This window comes from Copadichromis virginalis, linkage group LG15, assembly GCF_057382275.1.
Source record: "Copadichromis virginalis isolate Kocher_CV1m ecotype Utaka linkage group LG15, C_Virginalis_male_GT1.1, whole genome shotgun sequence".
NCBI classification, from domain to species: Eukaryota; Metazoa; Chordata; class Actinopteri; order Cichliformes; family Cichlidae; genus Copadichromis; species Copadichromis virginalis.
This window is the reverse complement of record NC_140632.1, coordinates 4,932,421-4,953,016: the sequence shown is the minus strand read 5'-3', so window position 1 is coordinate 4,953,016 and position 20,596 is coordinate 4,932,421. Positions and strand designations below refer to the sequence as shown.

At 40.8% G+C, this 20,596-nt stretch overlaps 1 protein-coding gene across 1 annotated transcript; it reads left to right on the top strand.

Annotated features, from left to right (window-relative positions):
* Positions 1 to 1,546: 1,546 nt before the first annotated feature.
* Positions 1,547 to 17,300, top strand: actr10 (actin related protein 10). Its single transcript, XM_085431463.1, has 13 exons — positions 1,547 to 1,760; positions 2,744 to 2,816; positions 2,910 to 2,992; positions 3,089 to 3,197; positions 4,065 to 4,172; positions 4,351 to 4,418; positions 4,594 to 4,673; positions 7,445 to 7,480; positions 8,062 to 8,141; positions 8,249 to 8,322; positions 8,496 to 8,577; positions 15,954 to 16,155; positions 16,328 to 17,300. The coding sequence occupies exons 1-13, from the start codon at positions 1,684 to 1,686 to the stop codon at positions 16,507 to 16,509; spliced, it is 1,254 nt and encodes a 417-aa protein (XP_085287589.1). The 5' UTR covers positions 1,547 to 1,683; the 3' UTR covers positions 16,510 to 17,300.
* Positions 17,301 to 20,596: the final 3,296 nt, after the last annotated feature.

Sequence of the window (20,596 nt, the reverse complement as noted above, 5' to 3'; positions counted from 1 at the left end):
CAGGCCATTTACCATTTACAGAAGCACATCTCACCTGTTGCTCAAAACTTGTGTTTGCAAGGAGCAGCCAATCAGAATAATGTGGTTTAAAGGTATATAGAGAACTAAAACGGCTTATTTCAGACATGAATGAACTGAGATGTCGTGCCTAGTATGTGGTAAATTTTATTAAAAACAAAACAAAACAAAAAACACCCAGCGCGCCCCTGCGGGCGGTTTATCCTTCAAGCTCGGGTCCTCTACCAGAGGCCTGGGAGCTTGAGGGTCCTGCGCAGTATCTTAGCTGTTCCCAGGACTGCGCTCTTCTGGACAGAGATCTCCGATGTTATTCCCGGGATCTGCTGGAGCCACTCGCCTAGCTTGGGAGTCACCGCACCTAGTGCTCCGATTACCACGGGGACCACCGTTACCTTCACCCTCCACATCCTCTCGAGCTCTTCTCTGAGCCCTTGGTATTTCTCCAGCTTCTCGTGTTCCTTCTTCCTGATATTGCTGTCATTCGGAACCGCTACATCGATCACTACGGCCGTCTTCTTCTGTTTGTCTACCACCACTATGTCCGGTTGGTTAGCCACCACCATTTTGTCCGTCTGTATCTGGAAGTCCCACAGGATCTTAGCTCGGTCATTCTCCACCACCCTTGGGGGCATCTCCCATTTTGACCTCGGGACTTCCAGGTTATACTCGGCACAGATGTTCCTGTACACTATGCCGGCCACTTGGTTATGGCGTTCCATGTATGCCTTGCCTGCTAGCATCTTGCACCCTGCTGTTAAGATTATAAATTATAGGAAGTGTGCATAAAGAAAAAGAAAAACCAGAGTGCGTGTGGTGATGTGATGTGTGTGAGAGTCCAGTCTTATAGTGATGTGTGTGGGAGAGTCCAGTCCTACACCTGGTTCAGGGCCCGAATAGCCTGGGGGAAGAAGCTCCTCCTCATTCTCTCTGTTTTGGCCTTAAGGGAGCGGAAGCGCTTCCCAGACCTCAACAGTGAGAAGAGTCCATAGTTGGGATGGGAGAGGTCCATCATAATCTTCCTAGCTTTGATCTTGCACCGCTTGGTGTAGATGGACAGCAGGTCAGGGAGCTCTGATTGAATGACGCGTTCGGCCGAGCGCACCACTCTTTGCAGATCTCGTCTGTCCTGCTTGGTGCTGTTCCCAAACCAGGTGCAGATGTTTGCCGTCAGGACGCTCTCGATGGTGCAGGAGTAAAAAGGAGTTACAACTGATTTTGACAGTTTCGGGAGTAGATTTAGTTGCAAGAAGTCTGCTTTCTCTCTGCATGTTCCTCTTACAGGCTACCTCCACCTAAACAGAGTTTATTTCAAATTATTTTTATCAAATAGTTTTTTTATTGTATTTTATTTCATTTTATCGCTACACTTGAGTCTCACAGAATTTAAAAAAATCGTGTTTAATTTTCTTAAAATCGAATGTACATCAATTTTAACACTGGTTTCAATAAGTGCTCTGCAAGCAAAACATTATTTTGGCGTTATTCTTAAATTTTACTGAGTTAAGCGCATTTTAATCAGGCACCCTCCTCGCGTGATGTCACTACTTTCTGAAGGCCCCGCCCAGTCCAACAGGAAGACAACAGACCTGTAGTGGGATGCTAATTTGAGGCTGCTGGCGCTAATTATACGTACAGTTTTCGTCCAAAGCCGACGCAGCTTTTAAAATGCCATTATTTGATGGGCTCGGAAGCGGAGGAGAGAAGACTGCGATTGTTATTGACTTAGGAGCAGCATACACAAAGTGAGTATTAACCGTTAGCCCGCCCTGCTAATAGAGCCACTCAGCTAGCAAAATATGCTAAAATGCATCTTTGTTTTCTGAAATAACTCGCCCGCCTCTCAACTATAGGTTTATTTTAGGGAACTGAAGACTTAAAGTCTAACACATCGTTAAATTTGACCCCAAAAAACCTACTACAGTTTTGGTAGTGAATGCTGATGTGGGCTAGCTTGTTAGCCACGTAGCCAATGCTAGGCTAGGTTAAGTAACTGTCAGCATTCAGCTAGCATTTTTTTAAGTTAATGCCAAGTGCTATCAATGCTAATTTAATAATTTTAAAAGCTCTCTCATTAGACCTTAAACATTCTTCTTTCGGCTGCTTCTTTTAGAGCTCGCCAAAGCAGATCACCTGCCGTCTCTCATACCCTATTTCTAGGACTGCCTATCGCTGTCACACCAACTCTCTGCGTGTCCTCCTTCACTACATCTTCCCTGGCAGCTCCATTATCAACATCCTTTGTCCACCATCCCTCCTCTGCATATGTCTAAACAATCTAAACGTTGCCTCTGTAACTTCACAGTCACAGTCCTCACATGTGTTGTATATTAACGGGTATTTATAGTGAGCAAATGGATCTTTATTTACTGAAAGCATTTCAGTGTCATTTTTGTTATATTTTGCTGGAAGGCAAACAGACATTAAGTCATGTGAAGATCAAGAGGACTGTTATTATCTTCTCAAATACTGTCGTCTTTGTTTGCAGTTACTGCCACAGAACATCCAACACAAATATGCACTGTTGTTTTATTTACAACTAAACTGTGGTGCTTTTGCCCTTTTTATTAAATGACTGTGTCTTTTAGAAATACGTTTTTGGTTTTCATAAAGTTTGAGGGAACTAAAATTATAGTATTTAAAACAGTTACTGGTAATGATTATTATATAAATATTTATATTTTCAGCATCTCCTATTATGCTAGCTGACAGCTTCCTTTTCTCACAGATGTGGCTTTGCAGGGGAAACGGGGCCCAGGTTCATAATTCCGAGCGAGATCCGCAAACCGGGACAGCAGCAGGTGAGTCTGCCGTGTTCTGCAGTGGAATTATGTAGAATTATTTGTGGAAATGGAATAAACAAAAATATTTGGTATTTGATTTCTCATATTCAGGCAGTCAAAGTGGTTCAGTACAACATCAATACAGAAGAGCTTTATGTCATTCTCAAAGAGTTTATCCACATACTGTACTTCAGGTGAGATTCTTCTCCAATAAATGACTAGGTTATTGAAGTTCTTTTTTTCTTGCGGCTACATCACATCAGAGTTTGTTTTCCCATTTGCCTCATTAGGCACCTTCTGGTGAACCCTCGCGACAGAAGAGTGGTCATCATCGAGTCCATCCTCTGCCCATCCCACTTCAGGGAGACACTCACAAAGGTTTTCTTCAAACAGTTTGAGGTACGAAAGCAGAGACACGTGCTGGGATCAGACCAGTTAATATAAAGTATCTGTTTGCAACTCTGTGCACAAAAAACAAAAACCCAACACGACAGAGCACCATCAACTCTAAACAACAAGTCAGGAAAGATTTCTTTTCTCAGTTTGGTGCACAGCTGTCATGGAAGCATAAGCTTTGAGGTTGTGATGTGTGTCATCAAGTTCTTGGCACACGAGTGCACAAAAGTTGATTAGCAGAGAACAGCAGGTGTCCCCGTCATTCTACCTGCCCTAGTTCCCTGAACTGCTGCGCTTCTTCTCTCCTCCTGCAGCTGAGCTAAAACCACACTTGATGATCACAGTGTAATCCACTTAAAATTAGCTCTTGTGTAAATCCCTCCTTATATTTAATTAATTTGACCTGATTTAGAAGAGGTAACTAATGCATTTATTATGATAACTACTGTTACTTGATGCAGACAAATTATTTTGCCTATGGGTGCCTCATATTTAAGTTTTGTTTGTTTGTTTGTTTGTTTTTTGTAGTTCATGCTCAAGGTTGTGTATGAAAGTCATGGCATCATTGAGTATGCTCTATGTAATGGATAATAGGAAATAATAGTCAGTGTAATTAGATGCCTGACTCATAAATGACTGTTATCAGTGGCAATTGCATTGTCAGATGGGTAATAGATAGTAGCCTAATCTACATATCATGTTCAACACTTTAACAACCTGTTATTCAAATTTTACATGATTTCCACCTAAACTTTATAATAAACTAGAACAATCTAATAACTGATAAACAAAATGATTATGTTAACAAGGAAATTTTAGTTAGTAGAGGAATTTCTAAAGTTTTACTCCATGAATGATTTCATTTTCTAGGTGCCATCTGTGCTATTTGCTCCCAGTCACCTCATGGCCATCATGACTTTAGGCATCAACTCTGCACTTGTGATGGACTGTGGTTACACAGAGACGCTGGTGCTGCCCGTATCCTTTTCCCATCATGAGCGTGGTCTCTAGAACAGTGAACAATATGGTCTGCTATATACATGCTATATGTTTTAATTGATGCATCTTACACAAATTTAATATTTGGCAGGCATTATTGTACTGTTAGCTTCAGGTCTAGGACATTTATGATGCTGATCTTAACTCTGGAAATCAGGTTTGTGAGTGTACTCCTATTTTGCCAGCCTGGGAAGCTTTGCCTCTGGGAGGAAAAGGCATCCATAAGTAAGTACTAAAGGTTCTAACAGCATCAGTGTAGTGATTTGTACACATTTAACTGAGAAAATAATCCATCTGAGTCTCTCTTTCCTGCATCATGATTGAAAATCTCTGACTGTTGAATTGAATCATTTCAATCTCTTGTTTCGTTGCATAAAATGCATGTGTTTGTTTATTGTAGGGAGTTAGACAGCTTTCTCGTGGAACAGTGCACCGTGGACACAGACACAACCACAGGGCAGAGCGTACAAGCCGCCATTGGTAAATACAGAAAGTCAGCACATACCGTCTGTCTTCTTCTTTTAAATGGGGACACTTGTGAAGGCATAACTCTGTTATGGACTGCTGATTGGTTTTTACAGTGCCAAGAATAGAAGAATTTAATGGCTGTGACCCATTATGTAGCATTTACTATTCATAGGAAGAACTTGTTTCTGTGTGACATTTGAGTGAATCGCTTTTTCAGTTTGTGAATTATGCATTATGCATACAGTCTATTTTAGAGATTCTCTCCACACTTTTTCTTGATGGAGGGAACCAGACTGAGTATATTGAGTTGAGCTGTGAGATCTACAGCTGCAGCAGAATGAGAAAAAAAAAAAAAAAAAAAAAAAAAAAATATATATATATATATATATATATATATATATATATATATATATATAGCTGGATAGCGTAGTGGTTAAACTACACGCCTTTGGAACAGAGGATCGCAAGTTCGATTCCTGCCTGGGGCGTCTGTATCCAGTAAGGGTCCTAAGGCTAGACCCCCTATGCTAAGCAAGCCTACCGCAGACATGAGCGAGACAGATAAATATGAAGGCATGCCGGCTCGGACGTCGCCCGGATCAACAAGGTCCGCGTCAGGTGTTGAGGAACCAGGGCACCCTGACGAAAAGTGGGCTACTGGAACAAGAAGGCATCGGTGGGCAAGGGACGAAAACAGGGCGTTGTTGGAATGCTACTACGCAAGTAACCCCGGCGGAAGGGGCTACATGAATAGGATGAGGGACCTATGGATTCTTCGATACCCAACATCCACAATGACGGCGACATTAACAAGACTGGCTACGGATACCGACTACGGAACGGAGCAGTTGTCAGCCACCTCCTGTACATGGATGACATCAAGCTGTATGCCAAGAGTGAACGAGACATCGATTCACTGATCCACACTACCAGGCTATACAGCAATGACATTGGAATGTCGTTCGGACTGGAGAAGTGTAGTCGGATGGTATCAAAGAGAGGCAAGGTAGTCAGAACTGAGGGGATTGAACTACCAGAAGGCAACATTGCAGACATAGAGGACAGTTACAAGTACCTGGGGATCCCGCAGGCAAATGGGAACCATGAAGAGGCCGCTAGAAAGGCTGCAACCACCAAGTACCTGCAGAGGGTCAGGCAAGTCCTGAGGAGTCAGCTGAATGGTAAGAACAAGATCCGGGCCATCAACACGTACGCCCTGCCCGTGATCAGGTACCCTGCTGGGGTAATAGGCTGGCCAAAGGAGGAGATAGAAGCCACTGACATAAAGACAAGAAAGCTCCTTACCATGCATGGAGGGTTTCACCCCAAGTCCAGCACCCTGAGGCTGTACGCTAAGCGGAAGGAAGGGGGCCGGGGACTGGTGAGTGTCAGCACCACAGTCCAGGATGAGACAACGAACATCCAAGAATACATTGGGAAGATGGCCCCAACTGACCGAGTGCTCAGTGAATACCTCAGGCAGCAGAAACCCAAGAAAGAGGATGGAGACGAGGAACCATCATGGAAGGACAGGCCCCTGCACGGTATGTACCACCGGCAGATAGAGGAGGTGGCTGATATCCAGAAATCCTACCAGTGGCTGGACAAAGCTGGACTGAAAGACAGCACAGAGGCACTAATCATGGCAGCACAAGAACAAGCTCTGAGCACAAGATCCATAGAGGCTGGGGTCTATCACACCAGGCAAGACCCCAGGTGCAGGCTGTGTAAAGATGCCCCAGAGACAATCCAGCACATAACAGCAGGGTGCAAGATGCTAGCAGGCAAGGCATACATGGAACGCCATAACCAAGTAGCCGGCATAGTGTACAGGAACATCTGTGCTGAGTACAACCTGGAAGTCCCGAGGTCAAAATGGGAGATGCCCCCAAGGGTGGTGGAGAATGACCGAGCTAAGATCCTGTGGGACTTCCAGATACAGACGGACAAAATGGTGGTGGCTAACCAACCGGACATAGTGGTGGTAGACAAACAGAAGAAGGCGGCCGTAGTGATCGATGTAGCGGTTCCGAATGACAGCAATATCAGGAAGAAGGAACACGAGAAGCTGGAGAAATACCAAGGGCTCAGAGAAGAGCTCGAGAGGATGTGGAGGGTGAAGGTAACGGTGGTCCCCGTGGTAATCGGAGCACTAGGTGCGGTGACTCCCAAGCTAGGCGAGTGGCTCCAGCAGATCCCGGGAACAACATCGGAAATCTCTGTCCAGAAGAGCGCAGTCCTGGGAACAGCTAAGATACTGCGCAGGACCCTCAAGCTCCCAGGCCTCTGGTAGAGGACCCGAGCTTGAAGGATAAACCGCCCGCAGGGGCGTGCTGGGTGTTTATATATATATATATATATATATATATATATATATATATATATATATATATAAATTTTAAAAGACAACAGGGTGTCTGTCTAGATGGGTCATAAAACATCTCTGCAGTGAGCACAAAGCCACTAAGATCTCTGTAATTAACTCTCTACCACTGACTTTGAAACTGTATTTCCCCAAAACTGTGTAATGATAGTAGTGCCAAACACCAAAAAAGTCTCTGTTTCAGCAGTGGTGGCTTTTCCTGAAGTTTTTCATAGCTGGATTCGTTTCAGACCCAGCAGTCACACTTGTCCTCTGCTGCAGTATCGGCTTCTCTAAGTGCTGATTCAGCATCATAAATCAAACGGGAAAGAGAAATAGGAAAATTGGCTGATTGATGCATAAGTAAATTCAAGGAACTGAATGTTCATTTCTTATATTCCATTTTTAATCTCTTAACCAGGGACTATCCCAGAAGAAACAGTGGAAGACATCAAGGGTAGGTTTGACTGACATTCCTTATTTATGCCATCCTTGAGCACCATGGACAGTCTATACACAAACAAATCTGTCTGTCCATCCTTCATCCCCTGGAATATTCTTGCAGCGAGGTTGACCTACATTTTCTAATCAACAGAATTCCTTGTTTTTACTCTGAGAACAGTTTGAGACCTGTCTGTGTTTCTAGGATGTGGAGGCTACAGCCTTTTTGTTGATAGACAAAAGTGTGTCTTTAAATTTTTTTACAAGTAAAAAATTCCTTTGCCTTTTGTGTGGCTTTTTTCTGGAACAATGAACGATTAAGAATAGGCGAAACACCCATCCACTTATTTTTATAATGATGCAAAAGTATAATTTACTGAGACTGTGCTGCAAAATGGGGTTGTCAGCTATGTAATAAATGTTTCATTTAGGCTTATTTGGGTCTTTATGTCTTTTTAATTCATTGTAAGTCATGAACAAAAACCACAGTTATGGAAGGAGTGAAAGGAAAATACTTCAACTCCTTATGCTTGGTCGCAAACATTCTTGTCTACAAGTTTGGTTATGTGACCGCCAGTGCTGTTTTGTTTCCTGCAGTGAGAACTTGCTTTGTCAGTGACCTGCAAAGAGGCCTCAAAATCCAAGAAGCCAAATTTAACTTGGATGGCACAGCAGAGGTAAGTCAGCTCTTTGTATGCTGCTTACCACAACTGCCCAAACATTTGTGCTGAGTAAATGACAAATGCTGCACTTTTTAATGAAACACTTTTAAATGTGTTCATAGCGGCCCGCCCCTCCTCCAGATGTCGATTACCCGCTTGATGGAGAGAAAATCCTGCATATCAAAGGATCCATCAGGTATGCTGTCATAGTCTGCTTAAAGAAAGAGTTGGACAGAGAGAGCCTTCTATTTTCCTGTAACGTTATACAGCTTCAGGTATTTCCACGTGTTCTTATAATTAAAATGACTGTGTAATCACCCTCAGCTTGCTGTTATAATTATCATAAAGCCATTTTCTCCTTTTTTCCAGGGACTCAGTGATGGAGATTCTGTTTGAACAGGACAACGAGGAGAAGAGTGTGGCCACTCTGATACTCGATACTCTGGTTAAGGTAAAGACAAGTTTCTCATTTAGTCATAGTAATGTGTATCGTTAATATGTTATCTGTGCTGATACTTACTGAAAGTACTATTTATACCTTGGTATAAATATATGTTATATGGTTTTTGGCTACTTTTGAGACATTGGCAAGCTATTGTGGTCATGAGGACCACTAACAGCAGAGATCATACTAGCTTGGGCTAGTCGTTTTAAGAAAAGCTTTCACTCCACATGTTTTGATGCATGATCAATCATCCAGGTAAGGCAATCTTTGAAAGTTGTTTCTGGACGTAGCCTCTACTGAAAAACATCCATCCTGGACAGGGAGGAACGCTGGTTTGAGCGTGGAGTCAAGGAGGCCATTTACATTAAAAGGGAAAGACCATCTGTGAATCGAGGAGGAGGCCTAAGGGTCCATCTTTCACCATCTTAGAATGCTGTGATTGCAACCGTTGCCCATCTGTCTGGAAATGGTACTCATGAACATTGATCAATGGTCTTTGATCAGTGGTTGTTGATCAATGGTCATGACAATTTGCATATTAATGATCAAGGAACTGACCTCCCAGCCCATTGTTAGTGGTGCTGGTTTCAGTCATTTTGCAAATGTAGTGTTTATAAGTTTGGGGAAACTTGCAGTCAGGTGAGACTGAAGAAGTCATTTGGATGAGTGACGAAACGTTTCTCCCATTGAAAACGCTTCATCCAGATGAACAGAATCAACCTTTTGGGATTTTGGACATAGTGTTCTCAGTTGGATAAACTCGGGGTTGGGGGAAAATCAATACAGCACAGTGTCGTGATATTTTGTGTGGTGATATTGTATCGATACAGAGGGTCAGAATGTAGACATTTTATTTAATAAATTAAAATACTCTGGGAATACTACAAACAAGACAGCTAACTCGCATTAAATTCCCTCTACTGAACAAAACATCCAACACTGGACACATTTACCACCTAAAATTCAGAACAAGCTAATGGCTCAGTCACACACTAAAACCCCTTGCATTTAAAAATAAATAAATGAATTGGTGGTTGCTTCCAGATTTTACTACATTTTTTTTTTCCCCCCCACAACTTGTGGTGACTACACGGTTTTGTAAACTTGACAGTGTCGCACACTCACAACCACTTTACATCACAAATCTATTTTACAGTTCTCACTAAGTCTTTATCAGTGACCACATCTCGAGGGAACTCAACTCAACTCAGCTGGCTTTCAGCTGGTTGCATTCTTGTTATTCCTGAAGAGCACAAAGGTTACTAAGGAAAAATTTATATTTTAAAAGTGAACTGCTGTTAAATGTGATTTCTGCGTATGTAGGCAGCAACAGATGTAATTGGTGTATTATCAGAAACAGATTGCATGTAATTGCCAACTTGACCCCTTTCAATTGTAGACGAATAGCAAACCTACTCTGTCTTATGGCAACATTTATGGCAGGTTTTACTCTGTGTTGGTGTGCTTTACAGTCGCATTATGCAGCAAGACATAACCTAAGTGAGCTAACATTATCTTATTGGATAAAACGGATACTGGGAAGTTAAACGTGGAGGAAATAATTTGCAGTTGAAAAAGATGATGGTGTCACTGAATTACTCAGCTTATTGCGAAATGTTAAAAATTGCGGCAATATATTATCACGGGTGAAGTATTGTGTTAATGTTGTATCGTCAGCTGTCTGGTGATTTCCATCTCTAGGGGAAGCAGTTTTTCACTCATCCAAGTGACTCCTTCAGTCTCAGCTGTCTGCAGGTTTCTCCAACTTTATAAACAGTATATTTGCATAATGAGTGAAACCAGCACCACTATCAATGAGCTCAGTTTCATGATCGTCAATATGCAAATTATCATAACCACTGATCAGTCTCCAAGAGTGCCATTCACTCTTGGAGAGTTGGGGAGTGACTGTAATCACAGCATTGTAAAATATTGAATAATGTACCCTAGGCGCCCTCCTCGGTTCAGAGATGGTCTTTCCCTTTTCACCTAAAAGGCTTCCTTGATTCCCTGTTTAGTAACAAGAACCACTGGCCTGTAGGTGTAAACACAGCTCCAAATACTCTTTGCACACAAGTACTCACATTGTCCAGCACTGAAATCTTTTCCCCAGTGAACTTGGTGAAAGTCATGTCATGCTTGTTTTGTCCTGTATCACTTTCCCTTGTCTACCATTCGTGAACAGGTTTTCTTTAAGTGTGTTTAGTGCAGTCCTCTAACAACCCGTGGCAGCCGTTTGTCACTTACTGGAGAACAGAAACTAATGCTGTTCCAACTTGATGACTACAGACGTGTTTTAAAAATGATAATTGTGTGGATGCTTTAAGCAAGACTTAAGGCTTGTCCCGATATATCTTCAGACACTCCTGATGCTCACAATTCAAGAATTTTTTTCTCACCTATTACCGTTCTGAGATGAGTTAGACTTGTTTGAGGGTAGGAAATTTGTCCCCCGCTCAGATTTCTTCAGATTTCAAACTCTGGAAATGAGGCACTTTTTTTCTCTTGTCATATCTTTTTGATGGATTTCCACAGATCCCTGAAAATTTCCATGACTATTCACCAAAGCCTGCTGTTTCTTACGGTGAAAGAATGATTTTGATGCTCCATATAGATTTAGAGTTACCAAAGGTTGTTTGAGAGCAAGTCAAGGCAGTTTTTGGTTCGCCTCTACTCAGTTACAGTGTATTACAAGTCATATATCTTTAATAATTTATATTTTATCTCTGAATTATGAAGACCTGAAGATTCCCCCATCTCTTCTGAACAAAACAATACCTGAATGACCGTTCTAGCCTCTACGGTTAGGAAATTATGGCCATTTGTTCAAGGGAAATCCTGAATGTCAGTTACTGTAATCTGATTACTTTTTTCAAGTAACTAGTAAAGTAAGGGATTACTATTGCAAAAACGGTAATTAGATTACCGTTACTTTCCCGTAGGAACGCTGCGTTACTGCGTTACTAAAACCGTGATTTTTTTTTTTGCGAGAATGTCTCACGACAGTGACGTAAGCGAGTGCGCCGTTAGTGACAACAGCTGTGTGCAGATCAACAATGGATCACATATCGATTGTGGGAGAGAGTATGAGCGTGCAGCGTTTAAAGCGTGGAAGTACTGACCTTACTTTGATTTTGATTCCATAAAAAGTGACAAAAACATTAGCGTCCATCGTGCGTGGGAAGAAAACTTCTTTTTACAGCGAAAAAACCCCTAAACTTCCGAGCAAGCACCGAGTGCGCAACGACGTAATGGGAAATTCACAGAGAAACTCGCGGATTCTTCCACTGACCGCGGCACTTCTGCACCAGGGTAAACCTCCGCCTACCGCAGTCCTGCTTTACAGGTGAAAATAGAGCAACAGGACCGCTGAGTCTTTGACTTTATTTATTTTCTGCTGTGTTTTACTTGCATTTATTTGAAAGACTGAGTGTAAACACAAAAAATATTTTATTTTATGTGCTGGAATGTGCAGAAAATAGGTTTAAATGTTAAACTAATTTATTCAAGTCAGAGAATGTTGCATATAATTAAATTTTTGCTTGATGCATAAAGTTAAAATATTAAAACTGATAAAACAAGTTAAAAAAAGAGACTTTTCCATTTGATTACATTTTGTATGATGGATTATGTAGAAAAAGTAGAATTGGGCTGAAAGATCTATCGCTTTATCACCTCTTCAGGTTGTAAATCGTGTTTTTAAAAAGTAACTATGTAATTAATTACTTTGAAAATAAGTAATCAGTAAAGTAACGGGATTACTTTTTGGGGGAAGTAATCAGTAATTAGTTACAGATTACTTTTTTCAAGTAACTTGACCAACACTGCTCCTCAATCATAGTATTTCTGCTAAAGCACAGTACTTCTGCTACATCATAGTATTTCTGCTAAATCATAGTATTTTTGCAAAATCATGGTATTTGTGCAAAATCATGGTTTTGGGGCCAAATCATAATATTTCCGTTATGTTATAGTATTACTACTAAGTGGAGGAATTTCTGTTATGTTATAGTATATGTGCTGAATATATTATATGTGCCAAATCATAGTATTTATCCCAAATTATAGTATTTATGCCAAATTACAGTATTTCTGCTAAAAAGCAGAAATAGTACCTTTTAGCAGGAATTTCTGCCAAAAGATAGTATTTCTGCTAAATCAGAGTATTCCTGCCAAATCATAGTATTTGTACTGAAACATAGTACTTCTGCCCAATCATAGTATTTGTACTGAAACATAGTACTTCTGCCCAATCATAGTATTTGTACTAAATGATAGTACTTGTGCCAAATCATAGTATTTGTGCCAAAGCATCGTATTTGTATGGAGTCATAGTATTTCTTCTAAATCATAGTATTTCAATCAAATCTCAGTAGTTGTTGTTAAAACGCAGTATTATTGCCAAATCATAGTATCTGTACCCAATCATAGTATTTCTGCTAAATCATAGCATTTGTGCCAAATCATGGTATTTGTGCAAAAATATTGCATTTCTGCTAAATCATAGTATTTCTGTAATCTTATAGTACTTGTACTCAATTATAGTATTTGTGACAAAGTTTAGTATTTGTACCAAAACATAGTATTACTGGTAAATCATAGTATTTGTGCTAAAACATAGTATTTCTTCCAAATCACAGTATAATTGCACAATAAAGGTTCTTGAGCCACTACTCGCCTCTGTCAGTGCGCCCCAGGGCAGCTGTGGCTACAATGTAGCTTGCCATCGCCAGTGTGTGAATGTGTGTGTGAATGGGTGAATGACTGAATGTAGTGTAAAGCGCTTTGGGGTCCTATGGATTAGAAAAGCGCTATACAAATGCAGGCCATTTACCATTTACCATTTACATCAGTGTTTGTGCTAAAACATAGTATTTGTGCCAAATCTTAGTATTTCTTCTAAATCCTAGTAATTCTGCTCAATGATAGAATTTCTGCTGTGCTGTAGTACTTTTTTGCTAGATTGTAGTACTTCTGCTAAGTCAAAGTATTTCATGTAAATCATAGTATTTCTACCAACTCCCAGTGTTTCTGCTAAATCATAAATAATGTTTTAGCACAAATTGTATGATTTGGCTCAAATACTATGATTTGGCAGAATTTTCTGTGTTTCAGCACAAATGCTATGATTTGGCAGGAAAAAAATATTATTTAGTATAAATACTAAGTTTTAGCAGAAATACTATGTTTAAACTTTAAAAAATTCTGCTATTTCTGCTAATGTGTGTTATTGAAATGAATGGAACACATTATCAATGTGGTCACTGATTTTGCATGCCGGGTTGAGCTGTGTTTTAGCTCAGTGAGATGAGCTTCCGTTCTCAGACTGGGAGGCCCGGGTTCAAATCCCGCTTATGGCAACATTTCTTTCGGTTAACAGTTAAACTTTTTTAACTCTTTTCAGCAGAAATTCTGCTTTTTCAACTCTTTTCTGCAAAGTTTTAGCCTTTTCACCTCTTATCACCACAATTCTCTGCAGCTTCTGCTCATTTCAGCAGAATTATCAGTCTCTCCACCTCTTCTTTGTGTGAGAGAGTTTGGCGCAGTGAGATGAGTAGCTGCCTTGAGACCAGAAGGGCCAGGTTCGAATCCTGCTCAGGGCAACGTTTTTTGTTTTTTTTTTCCAACTTTTTCAGCTTTTTTCAGCAGACATCTTCAGCGTTAAGGCATCCACACAGCATTTTCGCAGGAAATGTATATTTTTCTAGTGATAATTGACTTGAAGTGGAAACGGTGGCATTTTTTGTTTTGTAAAACCCATCCGCACTGGAAACTCCCACCAAAGCAAAATACTCATACTTGCTGCACTGCTCCTGTAAAACAAAAGGGAAAAAAAGGCGTTGATAAGCTTTCCAGAGGTTGCCGGTGTCACTACTTACACAACGCTGCCTTATTACATCTAATGTTTTGGATTTGGATGCATTTGCATTAAACACATTAAAGTGAGCCAACACTTTTAAAGATCCTGCTCTATGAGCCATGACTGGAGTGCACTGACTGTAAACACGGGGCAACTTAAAATGTGTTTGCTTGCCCCTGCTAGCCTTGTTTTTATAAGAGGAAGGTTCTGTCAGCTCTCTCAGATTGAATTTTTCCTAAATACGAGGAGCATCGCAGTTTGTCCAGGCATTTACTGATTCTGAGCCTGTTAGCAAATCCCATTTAATTCCAGACCCCTGTACCATCACTGTCAGCTCTGTATCATAGCATGATGCCATTCTCACTCTCCTTCTTACTTGGGGAACATGAGTACCTAGTTTGGCTGAGCGTTTGACCTTGACCTTCAGTGTTAGGGCAAGGTCAAACAGCATGGAGCATTTTGAAATCTCAAGTGTTTACAGCTTTTTGAATCATTTGGGTAAAAATCATAAAAAATACCATTTTAGGTTGTTACTCGAGGTTGTCAGGCAGAGGTCATACATCAGCATGTGGTTACAAAAAGCAAGCTTTTATAAAAGTTTTAAAAGTATGTTGTGATAGAGGCATTATCAGACATCAAAGTTTGGGGGAGTTGCACTCTGCGTGCTCTTGTTATTACTAGTAACTCATTTGATATAGTTTAAAATTGAGTTAAACTGAGTATTAGCACCACCCGTGACCAACATGACCAGATTTTGATAGAACTTCTGTTAGATTGGGAATAGTGAAGGTGGGAGTGATCTCTGTCAGCCTAATCTAATGCATACAGTCCCGCCCGTCGATTCTACAACGTTTGTTCACACTATTTGGTGTGCTTCAGCTCAGTGTGTTATGTACTATAATGCAGGCTTCATAATTCCTTTGATTTTTGCTTCATTGATCTTTCCTAGTGGTGGATTTCAGTTTGTTCCTTGCTCTCCTTTACTGAACCTTTAGCATCTCTGGCTGGAGGAAGTTAGCAACCCCCGCAGCGTCGTTCTGCACATTATCCAGCAGTTAAACGGGCTGTGCAGTTTGACTTTGTTTGGCTGCTGTGATGCAACCATTCAATGCAACTAAAAGCATTGTTGCTCTTCACTACGGGGATCCAGTCAGTCCAGAACAGCCTATTTAAACTCATAAACCCAAACAGCCGACTTCACACAACTTCACACTTTTACTGTAATGATGTAAACGTTTAAGTCGGATGTTACACAATAGTGAACTGCTCATAATGTTCTGATGTATTGCAGCTCCCCTGAGACCACTCACAATAACGTCACAGTCCCTGTTATGTATCATGTTGTTTTAGCCCATTTTACCAGAATCCTTCTGTAATGCTGGGATGACTCCCACCTCCTGCCTCTTTTTCCCCATAGCAGCAGTCGGATAGTGAAGAACAGATGTTTTCCACCGTTGTTGTTTTTTTTTTGTTTGTTTTTTTTTGTTTTTTTTCCCAAAATATCTGTTTGTGTTTGTTTTAGTGCCCCATCGACACCCGTAAAGTGCTCTCTGAGAACCTGGTGGTGATCGGAGGCACCGCCATGCTGCCCGGCTTCCTGCACCGCCTGCTGGCAGAGATTCGCCTCCTGGTGGAGAAACCCAAATACAGTAACGTGCTGGCCAGCAAGAGCTTCCGTATTCATTCTCCCCCTGCAAAGCCCAACTGCACTGCGTGGCTTGGAGGTCAGATATGAAATTAAATTGAATATTCATGCTGAAGTGAAGGCTTGTGGATTAAAAAATCCATCACAATCATCACTTCTGATAAAACACACTGCCAGCATTTTTCTACTTTTAAGTAAGAAGAAAAAAAAGTTTGTGGCTCCTCTTGTAACATTTGTAAACTCCTCACCAGGTGCCATCTTTGGAGCCCTTCAGGACATCCTAGGCAGCAGGTCTGTGTCACGGGACTACTACAACCAGATGGGGCGAATCCCAGACTGGTGCTGCTTGAGCGCCCCTCCTCCCGAGTCTTTGTATGAAGCAGGAAAGACCCCTCCTCCACTGATGAAGAGAGCCTTCTCTACAGAGAAGTAGAATATATTAATTCCAACATTTCAGTAATCTGTAACATAACATCACAACACTTGAAGTTCACTCTTAACGACACAAACAGCTCAACGTGTTTTTAATGTCAGGTCATCAACCTTACAGTTATTGTATGTGTTTTTATTTTGACTGTTTGATCAGGCAAGCAGAGTTTTGGAAAGAATATCAAAAGAAAAGAGCAGATGTTTGGATTTTTCAGCATTTGGAATATTTTTGCACATGAATTCTCGCTCTATTAAATCTGGAATATTGTCTGAGCTCCACGAAGCTGCGTCTTCTGTTAAAGCCTCATTTAGCGAGATGCTAAATCTGTATGTACTTCTCTCACTCTGATCCACACCTCCTGTTTTATTTTTTTTTTGGTTGGTTTTTTTGTTTTGTTTTTTATTTTCCTGTACTGTTTTTGCACTTAAAGTGAGTCGCACAATCCACTGAAAAGTTTCTAGTCACTACCAAGGTAAACTTAGTCATTGATTTGTCAGCAGACTTACAGAAAATGCTGCTGTGTAAGTCATTTATTTTGGTCACAAGCTACGCTTCCTGCTTCTATTTAGTGGGTCAGCGTGATGCAAAGTGTTTGCCCACACGTACGCAATATTGATGAAGTGTAATCAGGCTGAGTAACTGAGAAGATTTGTGTGTGTGTGTGTGGTGTTTTATCGTGTTGTTCTGTAGTCCTCAAACCCTGTGGAAATACACAGTCAAACATGCTTTCAGTGATTTTTCTCCCATGAAAAGTGGTAACTGTAATGTTTTATAAATAAATATCCAGACTGACAGGAGGATGTTTGTGTAGTTCTGGGATTAAAAAAGAAAAATGAAGAAATTGAGTTCTATCCACTGCCTCTGCACTCGTGCTGCACTGTGTTTAGATGACGGTGTCATCCCTGCCCCGACACACTGTTAATGCCTGCATGTCCTGGAACCGAGTCACATCTGTTTGGCCTTTTGGGTCACATTAATCACTCAGTGCTGCTCTGTCTGACGGCTTGGGAACCAGTAGCATTTACCCACAATGCACCTGTATATCAAGACTGGCAAACAAAATAGTGGGAAATCAAATGTTTGGATTTCAGTGACAGGAATAAACACTGAGTGATGCAGATGAAACGAAGGTGTGCATTTGTTTCTTTTTCATTTTCTTTAGTGACGGCAGTAAGCCGTCATTTCAATTTGGAGTGTAAAGTGAAAGCTTTGGTGAATGCTCAGGCACAGGCAGAAGTTTGATCGTACATGAATGATCCTTTACTGAACATCAACTAAAAACAGACTTGCCCACATCTGCACATACAGAGCAGCGCTGTCCCACCTGCTCCCTCTGCTGCAGCTGAGGGAAACCCCACGTTCCCCTGAATAGAAGTGGGACTGGAGTATCAGCGTGGTTCCCAGAGACAGGAAACGGCAGCTGTCCGTCTCTCTGTCTGACCTCTTGTCTATCTGATTTGGAAGCCTAGGTGGGAACTTGGAAAGGGGACTCCCCAGATATTGGTTCAGCCCTTCCTTTTAGATTGCAATAAGCGGTCATTACACAAAATCTTTATTTGATCAAAAAGGATCGGTTATGACTTTTTATAATTTTAACCATATGAATTCACCATATGTGCAAGTAATGTGAGCCAAAAGCTCAGGCTTCACTTTTTTCTATACTCAAAATCTTTGACGTTAATGAGATCAGACAGCCCTTATGCAGTCATTTTAGCCATAGAGCTGTGGCTGTCAGCATGGAAGCCATTCAAACCTTCTGTTTGTAAGAGGCAGCCAGTCAAAAGAAAGTTGGTTTAAAAGGTAAGGAAGGGAAACTACACTAAAACAGCCTATTTCATACAGTGGATGAATTGAAGGGCTTCAAAAGGACTTGGTATAAGAGACAAATAAGAAGTCGTGCAAAGCTGCCTTGAAGAATCCACAAATATATGAAGTTGGAACTTGCATTGTAGGCCTGTGCTAGGCTTGGTGAGTACACTATATTTGCTTTCTTTTTAAAATAACAAGATTATCATTGTTCATTTAAGATTTAAGATTTGAATGTAATTTTTCTCTGAAGAGCACCAAACAAGACCAACATCAGTTTTGTGGTGAGAGGGAACACATCCTCCGTCTTTGGTATCGCCTCCACAGAGGCTATTTTTCAGAACGCACCAGACTAAGTATCCCATAAATCACAGTGGCTGTGAAAGCACATCTGAGCCCGCCTTATAAATGTAAGGCCATGCCCTGCAGAATCCGAGAACAAGAAGTGTGATTTGGCTAGCTCGCAGCACTTGCGGACATGCGTGTAATCAGGAAATCAACGTCAACTGTAAGTAGGAGGATCAGCAAACTGCAAGAGAGCAGGTGTTGTGTAAAGTAAAACGAGACATTTATATATCAGCTAAAGTAGACGTCCTGATAACAGCCACACATGAGTGCACATACACGTGGCAAAAGGGTAGCTCTGAGACATTCTGCTCATTCCTGTCACATCAGTTCTGATAACCTGAGGTCTGCTGCATGTGTGCCGAGACTAAACACGCAACACTCGAAGGTCCCGAGTGCAAAAACAATGTTTGGGAGCCATAAACTTCTCAAACTAACAACCAGATCCAGAAGTGGAGCCACATCAGTAGAGATGCACCTTGTGCTCCCTGTGCTGTGCCAGTTAGTATTTCAGTATTGTAATCGAGCCTGAATAAAGCATTAGATCTCTTTATTTTAGCTCTTTAACATCAAATCACAGGAATGTCATGCTTGGAAATCCATCCAGTTTGTATTTCAATGTTCCAGAAATCTGGAACATTGAAATAAAAACTATTGTAAAACTAATATAACTGTTGTACTTTGGCGCTATATAAATGAAACTGACATGAATTTATTTTCATTGAGCATTTAATCCACTACACAAGGCAGCATCAAGTCTGAGTTCTTGGTTTAAAATATATGTAATGTGAAAAATCTATTAACAGATTTGTTCTCTGCAGACGTCATTGTAGTTGTCACTCAAAGTAAATTGCATAACTGCATTATTCGGTTGTTGCCATCAAAATGTTGCAGCAGAAACGGATCACGCAATCAATGCCCAGGCTTTTTTGGCCTAATTTTGTTGAGCCTTTCCTGTTCTTAGCTTGTATTGGTCTTCTGCTGCTGTAGCTCGTCTGCTTCAAAGCTCAACGTGCTGTGCATTCAGATATGCTCTTCTCCTTGTATGCAGATGGCAAGAAGTGGTTATTTGAGTTACTGTTAGCTTTCTAACAGCTCAAACACTGTTAATTCCCCTCAGACCTCGACAAGACCTTTCACTCAGAAAACAAATGCTGTATTTTTTTTTTATTTTCGCCTCATTCTCTGTAAACCCTAGATTTGGTTGTGTGGGAAAATCAAAAAAATATCATCAGTTTTTCAAATACTCACCAGAACCAGTCTGGCATCAGCAACTGACTCATTCACTTTCCTTCCTCATTCTGAAGCAAGGTTTGAACTTCTGTAGATTTTCATTGAAATCTGTAAATTTCATTGAACCGCTGACATGACTGAGTGTATTCCTCTGTTGTTATTGATGGCTGCCTACTAACATAAAAAAAATCTGTTGACACAGCACATGCTGTGATCGGGGACCATTCTTAATTTCGTTGTTCTCGTGACAATGACAATAAAGTTTCTGATTCTGACATGTATTTTTATTTTATTTTATTAAACACAGCATATAAAGCGCTGCTTATATGATGCTATGAACTCTGGGTGATTAACTTCAATATTTGTTGTGGTCAGCAGCTGAAACAGCTTTGGGATATCTGAAGAATTTATCATAATTTACAGATGACACTTCACTGACTTTTATTTGCTTTCATAATTAAATAAAATATGCTTGTGTGTTCTGATGTAGGCTGATAAATTGCATAAGATGATTATTATTTTTGTATGTACAATACTATGCAAAAGTTGAGTCACCCCTCATTTGTTTAGATGTTGCTCCTCAAAAAGGTAATGGATGCAGTGATTTTATTAAAACATGTGCAAACATACAATGAAAAATATAAAACAGAAACGGAGTTTATGCAATTTAGGTGCACCCCGCCTCTAGCCCTGCGACAGCCTACAT

What these genes read in the sequence shown, in the direction of transcription:
- actr10 (XM_085431463.1), top strand. Translation starts at nt 1,684, where the DNA reads ATGCCATTATTTGATGGGCTCGGAAGCGGAGGAGAGAAGACTGCGATT. An exon ending in TTAGGAGCAGCATACACAAA is followed by an intron (nt 1,761 to 2,743) that starts GTGAGTATTAAC and finishes CTTTTCTCACAG; the next exon opens with ATGTGGCTTTGCAGGGGAAA. An exon ending in AACAGTGGAAGACATCAAGG is followed by an intron (nt 7,481 to 8,061) that starts GTAGGTTTGACT and finishes TGTTTCCTGCAG; the next exon opens with TGAGAACTTGCTTTGTCAGT.